The 20,418-nt window shown below is 44.8% G+C and overlaps 1 protein-coding gene across 1 annotated transcript in view; it reads left to right on the top strand.

Annotated features, from left to right (window-relative positions):
* Positions 1–20,418, top strand: part of MRE11 (MRE11 homolog, double strand break repair nuclease) — a 461,003-nt gene that overhangs the window by 185,460 nt on the left and 255,125 nt on the right. The window contains exons 10-11 of the mRNA XM_040340161.1: positions 2,921–3,001; positions 16,707–16,833. Of these exons, the coding sequence (XP_040196095.1) occupies positions 2,921–3,001; positions 16,707–16,833 (208 nt within the window). The remainder of the gene's footprint in view (positions 1–2,920; positions 3,002–16,706; positions 16,834–20,418) is intronic.

Genomic DNA, 20,418 nt, shown 5'->3' with positions numbered 1-20,418 from the left:
ACATACTAGGGGGAGTACAACTGGGGGGATCTGTAGTGGAGAAGGATCTGGGGGTTTTAGTTGATCATAAGCTCAATAATGGCATGCAATGCCAAGCTGCGGTTTCCAAAGCGAGCAAAGTCCTTTCTTGTATTAAGAGAGGTATGGACTCCAGAGACAGAGATATAATTTTGCCCCTGTACAAATCATTAGTAAGACCTCATCTGGAATATGCAGTTCAGTTTGGGCACCAGTTCTCAAAAAGGACATCGGAGAACTGGAGAAAGTACAGAGAAGGGCAACCACACTGATAAGAGGCATGGAGGAGCTCAGCTATGAGGAAAGATTAGAAGAACTAAATTTATTCACTCTTGAGAAGAGGAGAATAAGGGGGGATATGATCAACATGTACAAATATATAAGAGGTCCATACAGTGAACTTGGTGTTGAGTTATTCACTTTACGGTCAACACTGAGGACAAGGGGGCACTCTTTACGTCTAGAGGAAAAGAGATTTCACCTCCAAATACGGAAAGGTTTTTTCACAGTAAGAGCTGTGAAAATGTGGAACAGACTCCCTCCAGAGGTGGTTCTGGCCAGCTCAGTAGATTGCTTTAAGAAGGGCCTGGATTCTTTCCTAAATGTACAGAATATAACTGAGTACTAAGATTTGTAGGTAAAGTTGATCCAGGGTAAATCCGATTGCCTCTCGGGGGATCAGGAAGGAATTTTTTCCCCTGCTGTAGCAAATTAGATCATGCTCTGCTGGGGTTTTTTGCCTTCCTCTGGATCAACTGTGGGTATGGAGTTGGGTGTATAGGATTTTACTGTGTTTTTATTTTTATTTTTTATTTTTTTTGTGGTTGAACTGGATGGACTTGTGTCTTTTTTCAACCTGACTAACTATGTAACTATGTAAGACACATTCACCTTTCAAGTGTCAACCTGTGACAAACCCTTCACCAAGAGAAGAGTCTTGTCCATAGTGAACAGCATCTACGACCCACTGGGATTTATAGCCCCAGTCACCACCCAAGGTAAGATGCTTTTAAGACAGCTTACCACTGATAACATAGATTGGGACACCCCGTTACCTATTGAGAAACAACAAAGATGAGAGAAATGAAGAGGTTCTCTTAAGACACAAGAACAGCTCCAAATTCCACATTGCTATGCCCCAGTCTCCATCTCAGCCGCTGTCCAGAGGGAAATTCATATGTTCTCAGATGCATCAGTTGAAGCTATAGCTGCAGTGGCCTATTTGAAGACTTCAGGGGTTAACGGAGACATACACTGCAACTTTGTTCTAGGCAAGACAAAGCTAACACCAAAACCTGCACATACAATACCCAGACTTGAACTTTGTGCAGCTGTGCTAGCAGTGGAAATAGCTGAAGAGTGAAATGGACATTAAAATTGATTCTTCACATATGGGAGGATCCTGGGAGCGAATGATTGTAATCGCTTGAAGAATTCTCGATTCCATGTTACAGGACCACAAGTCTTCACTATTGACTCATGAGACTTTGAGTACCTTTCTCTCGGAAGTATCCGCCATCATTAATGCAAGGCCTCTAGTACCAGTATCTTCTGATTCTGATGCTCCAGTGATTCTTACCCCATCCACACTCCTTACTCAGGTTGGAACTACCGTGATATCTTCTGCTGAGATTGACCCAAAGGATATCTATAGCCGTCAATGGAAACGGGTGCAACACCTAGCCAACGTGTTTTGGCACCACAGGAGAAAGGAGTACATGCATGCCCTTCAAAGCCTTTCCAAATGGCAAACACCCAAGCCTAACCTCAAAGTAGGCGACCTTGTTCTTCTGAAAGATAGAGAAGTCTGTCGTAATGAGTGGCCTATGGGTCTTGTAACAAGCATAATGCCCAGCAATGACGGAAAGGTTTGAAAGGTTGAGATTAAGATAACCAAAGGAGGTTCTGCTCGGACTTTCTCATGACCAATCACGGAATTGGTGCTTCTTCTCCCAAGCGAGTGACTTATGCAGGAGTACCGGCTGTACGTGCTATGGCGGGGAAAATATCACTATAACTATTGACTGTTCTGCCGTTGAGGTTCCACGACTATAAACTGTAGACTACAGGACTTAAGTCATCCATTTTTGGACTTCATGCTTCGTTGTTCATTTACTGCATACCTTCTTGTGTTTGCGGGTGTCTCGTATCTATGGTTTACACACCAGTTTTACTTTCAATGTTTCTTCCCCTACAGGTTCAAGTTGGACTTTTGACATTGGGACTTATCTTTATATATGTAATAGACTTTGAAATCTAAAGATTTCAGGTGGGGAGTGTCATGTTACATGATATTGTTTTATTAATGTACTGTCTCTTAAATGTCCATCTTAAGTTTGTCTCTTGTGCCACTCCATAGTTTGCATGCTGCTGAGTTTTCTCCTCCCCCTCTTCTCTGTATCAGCTATTTTATGCTGTACATTCAATGTGACCTGTTGCATCTTCTATACCTGCATGGAAGAATCGTTCTTTTACCTGTTGTAACTTTACATTCTACGCATCATACAACAAATGAACATTGCCAGATCTTCTTTCATGTGAGTTGTGACTGAGTAAGCTATCTGAAAGGTGATTTGGTATGGATAATCTCTTCAGGGCAATGAGCGCCATGTGCTACTGAAAACCACATTCATAGCCTTTGTAGCCGATTCAGAATAGTCATGACATTAAAAACAAAGGTCCATCCCTCAGAACGAGCTCACTGAATCCTGACAACCATTAGGGAGCATTACAGTATATCTTAAAGATGTGGGTAGCGAGGCACATGTTGACTTCATTTACCTTTGTATTAGTGGTACCGTATCTGTTTTTCAGTTTGCCCTGTTATTTCAATTGTGTATGTTATACTATTAGTAAATGTTAACATTCAATGTAAGAATTCATATTGGTTTATTTCTTACAGATAGAATCAATGCTGGATATAGCTGAAAGGGAGCGTCTCGGAAATACTCGTCAGCCAGACAAACCTTTGATTCGCCTTCGGGTAAGATAGAGACAGATCTTTTACGCATTAAGTTCATTTAAAGTATGATGAAGCATACAGTAATCATATCTCCTTTTATTAGTCTGTCTTTTCATTTTCATTTTGTTTAATTACATCCATTGCTATTGAATGTTTAATATCTTTACTCTTTGCACTTTATAAGCAAACTTATTTTAAAACCGAAAATGTAATGGTCATAAATGGTCTTGCTGCAAAGATTAAAAGAGCTGCAGATGCAAATTTGCTCTTTTAGGCTTCATGTACACAGGATCGTTTTTACAACCTCTCCTGAACGATTTAACTTGACAGATAGTAACCGACGTTTAAAATGTCAGTTTTGCTGCGTTTTTCCAAATTTTTTAATATATATACATATACAGTACAGACCAAGGGCCAGATCCACAAAGAAGTTACGCTGGCGTATCTATTGATACGCCGCGTAACTTCTAGGATGCTCCGGCGTATCTTTTTTCTGTATTCAGAAAACAAGATACGCCAGAATTTTGCTAAGATACGACCAGCGTAAGTCGGCTACGTCGCCGTATTTTAACTGCATATTTACGCTGGCCGCTAGGGGCGTGTACGCTGATTTACGCCTAGAATATGTAAATCAGCCGTTTACGTTAGGCTTTTTCCGGCGTAAATTTACCCCTGCTATATGAGGCGCAGCCAATATTAAGTATGGACGTCGGGCCAGCGTCAAATTTTCCGTCGTTTACGTAAGTCGTTCGCGAATAGGGCTGTGCGTCATTTACGTTCACGTTCGAAAGCATTGACTTTTTGCGGGTTAATTTGGAGCATGCGCACTGGGATACTTTCACAGAGGGCGCATGCGCCGTTCATAAAAAGCGTCATTTACGTGGGGTCCAAAATTGTAAAAAAAGATAAAAATAATTAAATTGAAAAAAAAAACAGACAGACACCACAACCCCCCCCCCCCCCCCCCCATACTGACACGATCCAGAGCCCCAAGACCACTGACACCGACCACTACCCCACTGACATCGTCCACTGACACCGACCACTACCCCACTGACACTGACCACTACCCCACAGACATCGTCCACTGACACTGACCACTAAAAAATGTAATTGTAAAAATGTATAAAAATAAAAAAAATCCACTGGTCCCAAAAAACCCTTTAAAAAAAAATGTAATTGTAAAATAAAAAGATAATCTGACACTGTCCACCATCCTGCACTTACTACCCATTACTGTACACTCCGCATTCCTGTGATTCGCACCGCATTGCTGTTAAAGCGGTAGTTCACCCTCACTGACTTGATTTTACCATCGAGACAGGCATTGTAGCGCGAGCTACAGTATGCCTGTCCCGATTTTTTTAACCCCGGACTCACCTTGTAATCGTACATTATAGATTTCGGCTCCCGTGGGGAATGGGCGTGCCTATGGAGAGGGAGGATGATTGACGGCCGGCCCTGGCACGTCACTCTCCCCGAAGACAGCCGGAGTAGGTCTCGGCTCTTCACGGCGCCTGCGCACAGGCTATGCGCAGGCGCCGTGAAGAGCCAAGCCTATTTCGGCTATTTCCGGAGAAGCGTGACGCGCCAGAGCCGGACGTCAATCATCCTCCGTCTCCATAGGCACGCCCATTCCCCGGTATCTTCGATGTACGAGTACAAGGTGAGTACGGGGGTAAAAAATTTGGGACAGGCATACTGTAGCTCTCGCTACAATGCCTGATTTTATGGTAAAAGAAAAAAAAATATTTTTTTTTGCGTTCATAGGGTGAACCCCCGCTTTAAGATCACATGCAAAGCGATTTTAGCTATACAAATTGTATGGCTAAAATCGCATCACATCCGGACCAAACACGCACAGGACACTTTTTTTGGTCCGCACCAGAATCTCATGGGTGTTCACACCTATGCAATCCGATTCATGTCCAAACTGTCAGTTCGCAGTGCGATATGCGAGCTGAAATGGGGGTGTCATTACCATTGTATGACACTCCCCAACAGTTTGCATATGGCAGTGTGAACTGCCATGCGAGTCGGGTGCGATGTGCAATCTGAGTTCACAATATTGTAAGTTGAAGAAGACTTTATAATTCATTGCTAGTTATTGTCCTAGTTGTGGTACATGGCACTAAATGAAGAGCAGTTTCTAATTGCACAGTTTTGTAGCCTTTATTTCTGGACATTCATAATGATTCTACATTGTACTTTGTCTTACCTTTTTTGTAAAATTTGTACCTTATATGAGCAGGAGTGTATTATGGCGCTCAGTTCTTTTTTTTTTTCGTTGGCCTTGTCTAATACGGTACGTATTACTTGAGTTTCGAAGAAGTGGCACTTGAAAATACATGACTTCAACACTTGACTTTTTCTTTGTGGGGAATAGTTTTCAAACCTTTTTTATCTTGTTCCATATAGACCTGGGCACTTTTTTTGCACTTAGTTTCCAGTAATGGCTTTTGTGATTACCATAGGCTATGTTTCCTGCTTCATGGACATTGGAAGTATTGTGCGTTATACAGGCAAGATGTTTATTAAGATTACTTAGAAATCATTTGTTGGGTTTAAAGTGCTTGTAAAGGCTAAAGATGTTTTACTTTCATGCATTCAGTGCAAAAACCTTCAGTGTGCAGCTTCCCCCACTGCCCCCTAACCTAAGCAACACCTGTGAGGTATCTCCGCGATTGTTAGAGTGTGAGCGATAATTCTAGCACCAGACCTCCTCTGTAAGACCGGAGAAAAGACTGGACAGCCGCACTTCCACGAAATTCTTAAAAAGTTGCTTTTAATTGTAAAAAATGGAAACGGCACTACAAGTCACAGCAGACAGTGGGGTGGATATCTGACGCGTTTCACACTGGGGTATCAGCGCTTAGTCATAGCTGTCATAGCCCTTCAGGTCTGGTGTGGATTTTAAGGGGAACTCCACACCAAATAAAAAAAAAATGGCGTGGAGTCCCCCCCAAAAAACACACCAGACCCTTATCCGAGCACGTTAACCTGGCCGGCCACAGAAAAGAGGGGGGACAGAGTGCGCCCCCCCTCTCCTGAACCGTACCAGGCCACATGCCCTCAACATGGGGAGGATGTCCCCATGTTGATGGGGACAAGGGCCTCATCCCCACAACCCTTGCCCGGTGGTTGTGGGGGTCTGCGGGCGGCTTATCGAAATCTGGAAGACCCCTAACAAAGGGCACCCCCAGATCCCGGACCCCCCTGTGTGAAATGGTAATGGGGTACATTGTACCTCTACCATTTCACCCAAAAAAAAAGTGTCAAAAATGTTAAAAATGACATTAGCCGGTTTTGACAATTCCTTTATTAATATCTTCTTTCCGCGCTTCTTCTTTTCTTCTTTCATTCGGGTTTCTTCCTCCATCTTCCTCTGCTTTTTTCTTGGGACTTCTCGTCTGCATCTTGCCCGGCGTCTTCTTCCATCTTCTTCTCCTTCCGTCAGCCTTCTCATCCCGCATTTTTTCTTCTTCTTCCTCTGCTTCTTTCTTGGGTCTTCTCGTTCGCATCTTGCCCGGCGTCTTCTCCCATCTTTTTCTCCTTTCGTCGGCCTTCTCGTCCGCATCTTCTTTTTCTTCCCCGGACGCTGCGCTTGAAATTGAATTCCCTGCTGTGTGCCGCTCCTGGGACCCCGCCCCCCTCTGAAGCCACAGGTAAACTCATAAGAAAGCCATGTGCGTCAGAGGGGGGCGGGGTCACATGAGTGGCACACGGCGGGGAATTCAATTTGAAGCGCAGCGTCCGGAGAAGAAGAAGCCGTGCAAGATGCGGACGAGCTTCCAATAGAAGTTCCCGCCGTGTTACGCTCATGTGACCCTGCCCCCCTCTGACGCACATATACCACACGCGGCAGGGGGGGCAAGGTCACAGGAGCGGCACACGGTGGGGACTTCAATTTCAAGCGCACTGTCCAGAAGAACAAGAAGATGCCGGACGAGAAGGCCGACGGAAGGAGAAGAAGACGGAAGAAGACGCCGGTCAAGATGTGGAGGAGTTGTCCCAAGAAAGAAGCAGAGGAAGATGGAGGAAGAAACCCGAATGAAAGATGAAGAAGAAGCAGCGCGGAAAGAAGATATTAATTAAGGAATTGCCAAAAACCGGCTACTGTAATTTTTTAAATTTTTGCCACTTTTTTGGTGAAATGGTAGAGGTACAATGTACCCCATTACCATTTCACACAGGGGGGGGCGGGATCTGGGGGTCCCCTTTGTTAAAGAGGCCTTCCAGATTCTGATAAGCCCCCCGCCCACAGACCCCCACAACCACCGGCCAGGGTTGTGGGGATGAGGCCCTTGTCCCCATCAACATGGGGACATCCTCCCCATGTTGAGGGCATGTGGCCTTGTACGCACTCTGTCCCCCCCTCTTTTCTGCGGCCGGCCAGGTTAACGTGCTCGGATAAGGGTCTGGTGTGGATTTTTGGGGAGACTCCACGCCATTTTTTTTTATTTGGGGTGGAGTTCCCCTTAAAATCCATACCAGACCTGAAGAGCCTGGTATGGATATTTAGGGGGAACCCCACGTCATATTTTTTTGACAGCGGGGGTTCTCCTTAATATCCATACCAGACCTGAAGGGCCTGGTAATTGAATTTGGGGGGACCCCCACGTTTTTTTTTTTTTTTTCGTTTTAATGAGCAATGACTGCATTCTTTATAGCCATGAGTACTTTTAAATTCCTTTTTTTTTTACTTCAGAAATGACATCTTGTACAGGGACAGTTCTAAGCGGGAAAAATGCGCTTCACAGGCATGTTATACTCCCCCCTCCCCACCTGTATGAAATTTAAAGGAATATTTCACTTTTATTGTTTCACTTTAACCACTTCCATACCGCGCCTATTCTGGCACTTCTCTTCTTCATGTAAAAATTATATTTATTTCCTGGGAAATTACTCAGGACCCCCAAACATTATATATATTTTTTTAGCAGACACCCTAGGGAATAAAGTGGCGGTCATTTATTATTTTATTTCCAACGGTATTTGTGCAATAATTTTTCAAACGCCTTTTTTTTTTGGCCAAAAAAAAAAACGGTTTCATGAATTAAAAAATAACAAAGCAGTAAAGTTAGCCCAATTTTTAGGGATAATGTGAAAGATGATGTTACACCGAGTAAATAGATAAATAGATACCTAACTTGTCACGCTTTAATATTGGGCACACACATGGAATTGCGCCAAACTTCGGGACTTTAAAATCTCCATAGGCGACGCTTGAATTTCTTTTACAGGTTACCAGTTCAGAGTTACAGAGAAGGTCTAGTGCTTAAATTATTGCTCTCGCTCTAACGCACGCGTCAATACCTCACATGTGTGGTTTGAACGGTGTTTACATACGTGACCGGGACTTACATGCGTGTTTGCTTCTGAGTGCGAGCTTCTAGGGACAGGGGCGTTTTAATTGCTTGTGTTTTTTTTTTTTACCGAATATTTTTATTTTTGCACATTTTTGTCCCTTTTTTTTTATCACTTTTATTCCTATTTCAAGGAATGTAAACATCCCTTGTAATAGGACTAGTGTGTGAAGGTCCTCTTTATGGAGAGAGGCGGGGTTAATAAGACCCCACATCTCTCCTTTCAGCCGCGATCATGTTCGTTCAGCACAGTGGTGTAGTGGATAGTACTTTCACCTTGCAGCAAAAGGGTCGCTGGTTCGAATCCCGTCCGTGACACCATCTGCCTGGAGTTTGCATGTTCTCCCTGTGCCTGCGTGGGTTTCCTCCCACAATCTAAAAACATGCTGTAAATCGGATCCTGTCTAAATAAGCCCTAATATGCAGTAGTATATTTAGGTTTTGTGCTGCCCTAGGCCTGACTAAACTTCTGCACCTCCTAATAGAAAAATGACCCACCCTTCCTATCAAGGCCACACCCTGTTTTTTTAGGACCTGCCCAGAAATTTTCAGGGGGGGTACACACACACACACACACTAGTTCTGGGGGGGAGGGGGGCACTGGATTCCTTTAATTTGCATAGTTTTTCTCTCACTTCCTGTTTGGCTATGGGGCAGGAAGTTAAGGCAAATCTCCCCAATTGGACAGGGATGGTACAAAATAAACTGACAGGGGCTATAACCCTCCCTCCTTCCAAAATGAAAGAAAAAAGTGTTGATTATAGTTCTACTTTAAGCACAAATTTCGGATAATTTTATTGAGAGGACTAAGAAAATATAACCATGCCAATAGGCCAGGATACAGCGTTGCTAATATGTATGAATGTGTGTTAGGGCCCCCCACAAACACCACCCAATGTTAAATAAAATTTTTCTTCATTTGCAAATAAGTATCATCTGCTCATTTTTTGGGGATGTCTGCACCCCTGATAGGGTGAAGACACCTCACAAATGTTGTCACTTTCTAATTCAAATTCATTCACTTCCTGTCACATAGCCAAACAGGAAGTGAGGGTAACACCTTACTAATATCTTTTCTTGGGGACACAGAGATCAATCTAAATAGTTTCCCATTATGTAAATTGCACTCTAGCATTTTGCTGTGTACACCCCAAATTATTAGAGATCTTGGACTTTGGGGGTCCATTTCCTAAAGGCAAATCCACTTTGCACTACAAGTGGAAAAGCAAGGAAGAAAAAAAAAATTTGCTTCTACAGGATTGGATGTTAAAACCATAAGTGCTTCCCCTCTGATTTTCAGCGACTACGCTTGTACTGCAGAGTGGCTTTGCCTTTACTAAACCCCAAACTAAATAATCATTTGGGGTGTACACAGCAGTGCTGGAGTGCAATTTGCTTAATGGGGACACTAGTTAGATTGACCTGTGTGTCCCCAAGAAAAGACATTGGTAGGGTTTTAACCTCACTTCCTGTTCAGCTGTGTGACAGGAAGTGAAGCCAATTTTAAGAAAAAGGACACAAAGCTCAACCCAAAAAAACACAAGTAGGGGTTCTAACACTCACTTTGCTTCCCTCAAACACCCACAATTAGAATAGGATTGCCTTGCGCTAGATTTAGGCACAGTGCTGTAAATCAGCACTTCAAGCCTGTCCGCCAACACACCCCACCACCCCCCAACAGGCCATGTTTGCGGGTTTTCCTTCAACTTGCACATGTGCTTTAAAAGACAGTCTGGACAGCAATTCTTGATAAGATAAATCCACAAAACATGTCCTGTCAGGGGTACTTGACTGAGGCCCACTGCAGTAAAAAGGAAATAATACTTACCGCGCTGTATTTCCTTTCCTGGTGAATAAACATGACAGCAAACATTTCATGAATACACACACAAACAAAAGATCTTCCAGACAAAAATCACAACTGATTGTTGTAACCAATCAGCCCTAATTCAGCTGCAGCTGTCAAAATCTGTAGCATGAAAAAGTAACAAAAAACAAACTTCAAAATGTGAAAGTAATTTTATTGGTCAACAAAACAAGGAAAGCAAAAAAAAAAAAAACAATAAACAAAAATAAATAAATATAAAAAATAAACAGGTTCATTTGAGACAGTAAACAGCATATGGTTTATGCTTTGGAAATAACACAATAGAGCCACATACACAGGTTTGAAACATTAATCACAACATCTTGAGAAATATTTCGCAAATCAATGCAGTACAAAGTGAGTGAACAGCATAAAAAAAAAACATACATAGAAAAAAAAAAACCTTGATCAAAAACATATCTTTTTGCAAAGACATTCTTGCCAGCCCACACACACAACCTGCCCTCTTTTAGGACAAATGCTATAAACATGCTTTATATAACATAGGCTTGTGTGTTAATGACGCAATTGAAAACACATGGACAAAGTTCAGTCTCCATTGGGTGCACTTGTTAAACCTGTTAAGGCCCCTTTCAGACTGAGGCAGGAGCTGCGGTTGCGGTATAACGCCGCTAAATATAGCGGCGCTATACCGCCGGGATTACCACGGGATTCGGCCGCTAGCGGTGCGGTGTTAACCCCCGCTAGCGGCCGATAAATGGTTAATACCGCCCGCAATGCGCCTCTATAGAGGTATTGGTATTGCCACGGTTTCCCGTTGTTTTCAATGGGAAGGAGCGGTGAAGGAGCGGTATACATGCCGCTCCTCTCACCGCTCCAAAGATGCTGCTGACAGGAGATTTTTTTGTCTCCCACCAGCGCATCGCCTCAGTGTGAAAGCCCTTGGGCTTTCACATTGAGTCTGCAGTGAAGGAGTTTTTCAGGCGGGATAGCAGCGCTATTTTTAGCGCTGTACCGCCTGAAAAACTCCTCAATGTGAAAGGGGCCTAACTATCTCCTTAAATTACTAACCCAAAAAACACGCTCTATGAGACACAAAAAGCAACATCAAAAATTCTAAGACCCTGGGCATGCTCAGTTCACAAGAAATGCAGAGGCAGAAACAAACAAAGCTGCAATCGCGGCTGAAAGCATGAGATCTGTGTTTATATTTACCCCATTTAGCCCCATTTCAATCCAGCGATGTTGCACGAGAGACTCGGATGCCCAGGACTCTCTCTCGTCATTGGCTGAGACAGCAGCGAAGTGCTATGGGCTTCCACTGCTGTCAAAGTCAGTGAGCCAATAAGAAGAGAGAGAGGGCAGGGCCGAGCTGTGGCTCAGTGTCTGAAAAGACACAAGGAGCTGCAGCTCTGCACGGGTAATCCCATATCAAGCTGCTTGCTCTGGGGGCACTCAACAGGAGGGAGGGGCCAGGCGTGCCGAAGAAGGATCTGAGAAGAGGAGGATCTGGGCTGCTCTGTGCAAAACCACTGCACAGAGCAGGTAAGTGTATAACCTGTTTGTTATTTTTAACAAAACAAAAAAGAGACTTTAGTATCACTTTAACACAATATTAACCACTTCCCAGTTTTGTCATCCTGGGTGGACTTCATATGACATCCTGCTGGAATGAGCCTCGTGGACGGCCTTGATCTGTCACTGGCTGTGTCCACCGGACACAGCCGATGACAGATCCCTGCACCGAGATATTGCTGGCAGCAGTGCAGCATATTTAGAAACTGTACTGCAACCAGTACAAAAGTACCATGCATTCCAGTGCCAGCACCTGCGTTTGGGGTGTCATTAGGATTGCAGATCTCAAGGGCAGTGCTTTTTAAATGTGGTGCACAAGGTCACCATTAAACTATAATGTTTTTATTCTTTAACAATCTTAACAGGGTAACAGTTCCTTACATACAGGTAGAACGCAATAGAAAATATGAGCTTGTAGTCTTTAGTTGCAAAATGTTTTGTTTTCTATGTGTTAGATTTTTTATCTTTTATTATCCTTATATAACAGTATATTCCATCAAACATTTGAATTCATATTCTTGTAGCATTGAATAATTCTAAGTCCCTGGGCATGCTCAGTTCACAAGAAATGCAGAGGCAGAAACAAACAAAGCTGCAATCGCGGCTGAAAGCATGAGATCTGTGTTTATATTTACCCCATTTAGCCCCATTTCAATCCAGCGATGTTGCACGAGAGACTCGGATGCCCAGGACTCTCTCTCGTCATTGGCTGAGACAGCAGCGAAGTGCTATGGGCTTCCACTGCTGTCAAAGTCAGTGAGCCAATAAGAAGAGAGAGAGGGCAGGGCCGAGCTGTGGCTCAGTGTCTGAAAAGACACAAGGAGCTGCAGCTCTGCACGGGTAATCCCATATCAAGCTGCTTGCTCTGGGGGCACTCAACAGGAGGGAGGGGCCAGGCGTGCCGAAGAAGGATCTGAGAAGAGGAGGATTAAACTATAATGTTTTTATTCTTTAACAATCTTAACAGGGTAACAGTTCCTTACATACAGGTAGAACGCAATAGAAAATATGAGCTTGTAGTGTTTAGTTGCAAAATGTTTTGTTTTCTATGTGTTAGATTTTTTATCTTTTATTATCCTTATATAACAGTATATTCCATCAAACATTTGAATTCATATTCTTGTAGCATTGAATAAGTATCACCTACTATATTATAATTTCATGCTGCGTGTATTGTCTGTCATGCAGAGCTGACCTTCTTTTTCGATCATCTCTTTATATGACACATGTGCAGTGAGTTTGTATTAAAATGGCACTTGAATTAACGGTACTTAACTTGTGACCTGACCTTGGTTGGGACTATTGTGTAAAATGTGTTACTTGTTCTGTTCTAAATAAAGCTGTGTGTGGTTATTGCACGGCTTTTTAAGTAGTTTGAAGTAGTTTTCAATCATTTTCTGACATTACCTAAACATCAGTTTATTTCATTACAATTCTTTAGCCTGGTAACAGCTATAGAAAGCATTGTGATTTTATTTATTCAAGGCGCCATTTAACGTCTTTTTAACGCAGCTCCAACTCTCACTGCCGTTCTGGTCTAGGCCAGGACAACATGTCATGCTTCAGCAGCCCCCTGGAGTAATATCTTTGCATATCCAAGGAGGCCTTGTGAGGTCATCCACAGAGAGACTGGAGGGAAGAGCTGCAGAAGTGATAGGGTGGGGCAGCTTGAATGTGGAAGAGGCAGCTGGCTGAAGGGGACCAAGATGACGGCATGGGACACTGGCTGTCATACATCAACAGCAGATGACTGCAACACAACACTGGATGTGCTGGGCACATGAGTTAAAGCAGGGGTCTCCAAACTATGGCCCGAGGGCCAGATGTGGCCCTTTGCTAGCCTTTATCCGGCCCTTGGGGCAATAATCCGCCCACTGATATGAGGCGCTATTCCTCCCACTGACACCAACAAGGGGGCACGGTCTCTTCCATTTATACCAATGATGGGATAATATTCCTCCTACTGATAGGGGCACTACTCCTCCTCCTACTGACCACCAACCCTGAGGCCATATTTATTCTCACTGATGCTGGGCCCGGGACATTTGCACATAAACAGCCAGACAGGTGCTTTTTGTGTGTGGGTAGATGTGCCCGTATGTCCTCTTGCATCCACTGCTCCAGCGTACCAACAGTGGATCACAGTGCGGGATACAGGGCCAATTTCATTGGACCAGTGACAGCAATAACACTTGTACACAAAGGCTGCATGACTGAATAGAGTGTTTCCTAATGTGCCTGATGCTGTAGTATGTAAAGAAAAAAAAATAAACAGTCACACCCTACTGAGTAGTGCAGTGTCACAATGGTAACATTGTACTGCTGTACCCAGTGATCCTAGACACTGTCTGGCTGCACTGATGACACTGTATGCCAGTGCAGCCAGTCAGTGTCTCTGATCACAAGTCACAGCAGTAGTGACAATGCACTGCTCTGGTGACATTGGTCTATATATTTTTTAACACACTGTCACCAGAGCAGTGCATTGTCACTATGGTGACATTGTACTGTAGTGGCTGGTGATCATGTGGCTGGCTGCTCTAATATCACTGTATGTCAGTGCAGACAGCCATTGTCTCTGATCACCGCCGCAGCAGTCTTCTCTTCACCCACATCTGTAGTTTTCTGCAGGCATTCTGTAGTAGATGGAGCTGCTGGGCCTCTCCCACGAGATAATACATAATATCTGTCTTTGCAAGGCCATTTGGTGCACACAAAGTGGATTTAAATCCATTGTGGCTATTGAGGAATATATTTAAGTGAAAACGTGCCTGGAATTCAGCTTTAACACACACTCAACATCATTGTTTTGCATGTTAAAGTGGCCACAATGTGGCCGTAAAAAACCCGCCTTGCGGGCGGGAAGAGGTTAAGCAGCTTACACATTCTGTGTATGTGCAAAACCCCTTGTTTTTAACCTGAACTGTTAGACACGATCAATTCAGTTTTTGTTGTAGGCTGGCTGGTAAGTGAGCTGCACATTTTTGTTTGCTTTTAATGTACATTGCCCTTCCATGTGCTCCTTGCTGCAAAGGCTAGTTATAGGTTGGGGTGGTTGCCATCTCTTTGTATAGTTGGTCATTTGAGGGGATGCAAGGTATAACTTCAGCTGCCATTGTGTCCTTTCTGGGTGTCCCCTTTGTTCCTTTACCTTTAAGAAGGTGGGCTCCCTGCAGGCACACCTCTTTATAAACTATCCTCTGCTATGCAGTATAAGCTCCAATTTGGACTGCAGTACACTGGTATGCCTTGACGTGGCTGCTGCAGCTTACACATATGTTTGCAAATGTGTGCAACTAAACCCCTTTGTTTTTAACGTGAACTGTTAGACAGGGTCAATTTGATTTTTTTGCAGGCTGGCTGGTAAGTGAGCTGGGAATGTTTGTTTGTTTTTGATGTACGTTGCCCTTGCATGTGCTCCTTTCTGTAAAGGCCAATTATAGGTTGCGATGGTTGCCATCTGTATGTCTTAAGCCGTCCATAGATGCATCAAATCTTGACCAGTTCAGTAGGGACCTCTCAAGGTTCTATCAATCTATGGGCCAGCTGATTGTATCCAAGTTGAAGCATCAATTCACTTGGGTACAACTAGCATGTGGTATTTTTTTGCTTTCAATTATTACCAGTGTCCCCCGTCGGGAGATCACAATAGCTCTGTTGGAGGGAGTCTGTGTTGATGGGGGAATCGAGCGGTTTATTAACCACTTCATTACTGGGCACTTAAACCCCCTTCGTGTCCAGACCAATTTTCAGCTTTCAGCGCTGACGCATTTTGAATGACAATTGCGCGGTTATACAACACTGTACCCAAATTATATTTTTATAATTTTTTCCCCACACATAGAGCTTTCTTTTGGTGGTATTTGATCATCTCTGCGATTTTTATTTTTTGCGCTATAAACAGAAAAAGACAGAAAATTTTGAAAAAAAACCACAATTTTTTACTTTTTGTTATAATAATATCCCAATTTTTTTTTAAAAAAAATATTTTTTTCCTCGGTTTAGACCAATACGTATTCTTCTACATATTTTTGTTAAAAAAAATCGCAATAAGCGTTTATTGATTGGTTTGCGCAAAAGTTATAGCACCTATAAAATAGGGGATAGATTTATGATTTATTTTTTATTTTTTACTAGTAATGGCGGCGATCTGCGATTTTTTTTTTTGTCAGGCCTGCCATATTGCGGCGGACATATCGGACACTTTTGACACAATTTTGGGACCATTCAGATTTATACAGCGATCAGTGCTATAAAAATGCACTAATTACTGTATAAATGTGACTGGTAGGGAAGGGGTTAACACTAGGGGGTGAGGAAGGGGTTAAATGTATTCCCTGGGTGTGTTCTAACTGTGTGGGGGGAGGGGGGTGACTGGGGGAGGTGACTGATGCTGTGTCTCTATGTACAAGGGACACAGATCGGTCTCCTCTCCTCTGACAGCACGTGGAGCTCTGTGTTTACACACAGAGCTCCACGTCCCTGCTGTGTTACCGACGATCGCGCGTACTCGGCGGACATCGCAGCCGACAGGTACACACATCGGCTTCCCAGCGATGCGCCGGGACAGTGTTTACCCGCTGCGTGCCCCCCAGTGGCGCGCGCGGGTAATGTAAACAAAGGACGTCTAAAGACGTCCACTCGGCACTTCAGGTCTGCGCTGCAGACGTCTTTTGTCTATAGCGCGGATCTGTAGTGGTTAAAGGAAAGAAGATCACAGAATCTATGGTCTGCTTTGGTGATTGCTTGGGGAGTGGAGATGCATCCCCCTGCCTATAGCCGACTGATGACATCATCTAACGCTAGGCAAAGTCACCCACGTAGAGTACAACGACTTCTTTTTAATGGGAAAGTATAGCTTTTAGGAAAATTAAGACGTTTGCTGTATATTGTGACATGTCTGGAATTTATTAGTGCAGACTTGTAAAGTTTCTAAAAGCTCCACTTTCCTTTCCAGGTGGATTACACTGGTGGATTTGAACCGTTCAATACTCTTCGTTTTAGCCAGAAGTTTGTGGACAGAACAGCCAATCCTAAAGATATAATACATTTCTTAAGACACAAGGAGCAGAAAGATAAGAAAGGTCAGTTTATTTGTCCGATTATTGATTTGTAAGTAAAAACAGCTTCCGATATTCTTGGATTTAAAGAATACTCCACCTACAACAACTCCTGATTCTGCTGCTCTGGCGTTGGGTAGAAATTAAGGTTCGGTACTCCTGTAGATAGGTGATCTCTAAACCTACATGCAGCTATACAAAAACATTTTAGACAATGTGCCCTTCCAGTGCTGTGAATGAATGAATGAATGAAAAACTTATAAAGCGCGGCGCATGCGAACTGAATCGCTTCTGGGCGCTAAAGAGTTTGTTGAAGAAGGCGCTTTTCTGTTCCATCATGACTTTGTCCCTATTCACAAAGGTAGCTGCATAAAGACATGGTTTGAAGAGTTTGGTGTGGAGGTACTTAAAGCGGAGTTCCACCCAAAAATGAAACTTCCTCTTTAAGAGCAGGTGACCCCCCTGACATGCCACATTTGGCATGTCATTTTTAGGGGGGGGGGACCCTTTTTAGAGGGTTCCAGCACCCATTTCCTCCCGGGGCTCTGCAGCACCGGAATGAAGTTCACCTCTTCCCCCTTCCTCTCGGCAATCATCTGGGACACGTTACAGGTACCAGATGATTCCCCGGCCAATCATGGTGCAAGGCTCGCGCATTCACAGTGCGTGCCTGGCTGTGGAGGCACAGCTTGGCGCCCACCGTAAGAATGCCAGCACTGCAGAGAGGAGGGGGAGACGAGCGGGGCTTTTATATGCCCGCATCGCTGGAACCTGGGACAGGTGAGTGTCTGATTAATAAAAGTCAGCAGCTACACTTTTTGTAGCTGCTGACTTTTATATGGGTGGAACTCCGCTTTAAGTGGATTGCAGAGGACTCCGAACTCAAGCTTACTGATCACGTTTGTGATGAATTTGAAATGGCAACTGCGAGCCTTGTCTTCTCCTGGCACGTTGTCACCAATGCAGAGGCTTCTATCTTCTGACACAATTGTGTTCTGGGAATGGGACAGGAAGTTCCTGTAACGCTGATCCCAAATGAACGATTTAACTACTTCCCACCTGACCTATAGGCAAATGATAGCAAGGTGGAACATTCACAGTTCCAGGTGGACGTCATATGACATCCTCCCGGAATGCACCTTGTGCGTGACCCAGGGGCCACGCTGCAGCATGATCAATCACCCTCTGTGTCCACTAGACCAATCGCAGCAAATCACATGACAATTGTACACAAGGGACGGCTTTCATTCCTGCGTACTATTGTGTTGATCTCTGTGATTGGTCACAATGATCACATGATACAAACAGGGCCAATCACAGCCCATATGTACCATGTGATTAGCTGTGACCAGTCACAATAATAAATACTGAATGAATCAATTATATTCGGTGTTAATTGATTCAAATTAATTGGTATAAAAAAATCCTGATCACTTCCCTACCTTTTACTATGGCAACACTGTATTGCTCGGGTCACAGTGTGTTACAAAAAAATCGTAAGAAAAAAATAAAATGTAATAAAAACTATAAATAAGTAAAAAAAAAAGTAAAATAATGAAAATAAAATGATACATACTGTCACCAGTCAATTTTCCTGATCACGCCACACCAGTTATATGATGATGCTGCTATACTGCACTGGTGACAGTATGTAAAAAAATAAGTAAAATTGAAAACGATTTTTCTAATTTCGTCCATGGGCGGACACAGCTTCCTTAAATCTTGACAAAGTGGGTTACAGTAGGTGCACGCGATATTGTGTCAATCTCGCTCCCTTTCTCGGCGAGATTGAGCACCTACGAGCCCCACCTACGAGCTGGCTTGCCGCGATAGAGACAAAGCCGTCATAGAAGCGACGGGAGATCCGACTTGGATTCCCGCCAATTCTACACGTGTGCGGCGTTTGTTATGAATCCTGAGGGAGAAGTCCCCGCCGGATTTTAAATAAAAATCCGGCATGGGTTCCCCCCTCAGGAGCATACCGGGCCCTTAGGTCTGTTATGGGTTGTAAGGAGAGCCCCCCCTACGCCGAAAAAACGGCGTAGGGGGTCCCCCTACAATCCATACCAGACCCGTATCCAAAGCACGCTACCCGGCCGGCCAGGAAAGGAGTTGGGACGAGCGAGCGCCCCCCCCCCTCCTGAGCAGTACCAGGCTGCATGCCCTCAACATGGGGGGGTTGGGTGCTCTGGGGCAGGGGGGCACACTGCGGCCCCCCCACCCCACAGCACCCTGCCCCCCATGTTGATGAGGACAGGGCCTCTTCCCGACAACCCTGGCCGTTGGTTGTCGGGGTATGCGGGCGGGAGGCTTATCGGAATCTGGGAGCCCCCTTTAATAAGTGGGCCCCCAGATACCGGCCCCCCACCCTAAGTGAATGGATATGGGGTACATCGTACCCCTACCCATTCACCTGGAGGAAAAATGTTAAAGTCAATAAACACAGCACAAGAGTTTTTAAAATAATTTATTAGTCTGCTCCGGAGGCCGCCCCCTGTCTTCTTTAGCTCTGTTTACCAGGGGGGGCTTCTTCTTTGACGTCTTTGGGTGGGGGGCGCTCTTCGCCGCCGTCCGGTTCTCTTCCACCGCCGGGGGGGGGGTCGCTTTTATAAAAGCGCCCACTCCTCGGCGGGTTTCCGGGGGGGTCTTCTTCGGCTATCCGGGGGGTCTTCTTCACTCTCCGGGGGTCTTCTGCTATGTTCGCCGCTCTCCGCTGTTGACTCGGCGCACCCCGGTTCTTCCTCCAGCTGTCCGGTGCCTTCTCCTTCAGCGCTGAACGTCTATCTTCTTCTTCCGTGCTGTGACGTATTCTTCTTCTTCCGGGCTGTGACGTCATCTTCGTCTCTTCTCCAGATGTTGACACGCCGGCTCTTCTCGCTGAAATGACGTGTGCGCGGCTTGCATCGGACCTATATAGGCCTCACAGTCCCATCATGCTCTGTACCTACCCATGTGATACCTACCCACGTGGGTAGGTATCACATGGGTAGGTACCAGAGCATGATGGGATTGTGAGGTCTATATAAATCCGATGCAAGCCGCGCACCCATCATTGCAGCGAGGAAAGGCGACGTGTCAACATCGGGAGAAAAAGAGAAGTGAAGAACATGACGTCACAGCACGGAAGAAGAACTCACAGCACGGAAGGAGAAGAAGACGTACAGCACGGAAGAAGAAGGCACCGGACAGCGAGAGGAAGAACCGGGGTGCGCCGAGTCAACAGCGGAGAGCGGCGAACATAGAAGGAGACCCCCGGAGAGTTGAGAAGACCCCCCGGATAGCGGAGAAGACCCGTCGGGATAGCGGAAGAAGAAGCCCCCCCCGCCGAAGACGCCGGAGGAAACCCGCCGGGGGGTGGGGGCTTTTTTAAAAGCGACCCCCCCCCGGCGGTGGAAGAGAACCAGACGGCGGCCCCCACCCACCCGAAGACGTCAAAGAAGAAGCTCCCCCTGGTAAAAGAGCTAATAAAGAAGACAGGGAGCAGAAAAATAAATTATTTTAAAAACCCTTGTGTGGTGTGTTTATTAACTTTGACATTTTTCCTACAGGTGAATGGTTAGGGGTACGATGTACCCCATATCCATTCACTTAGGGTGGGGGGCCGCCTCC

The sequence above is a fragment of the Rana temporaria genome, chromosome 2, assembly GCF_905171775.1.
Source record: "Rana temporaria chromosome 2, aRanTem1.1, whole genome shotgun sequence".
Taxonomy (NCBI): domain Eukaryota; kingdom Metazoa; phylum Chordata; class Amphibia; order Anura; family Ranidae; genus Rana; species Rana temporaria.
This window is presented reverse-complemented; position numbering and strand designations above follow the sequence as displayed.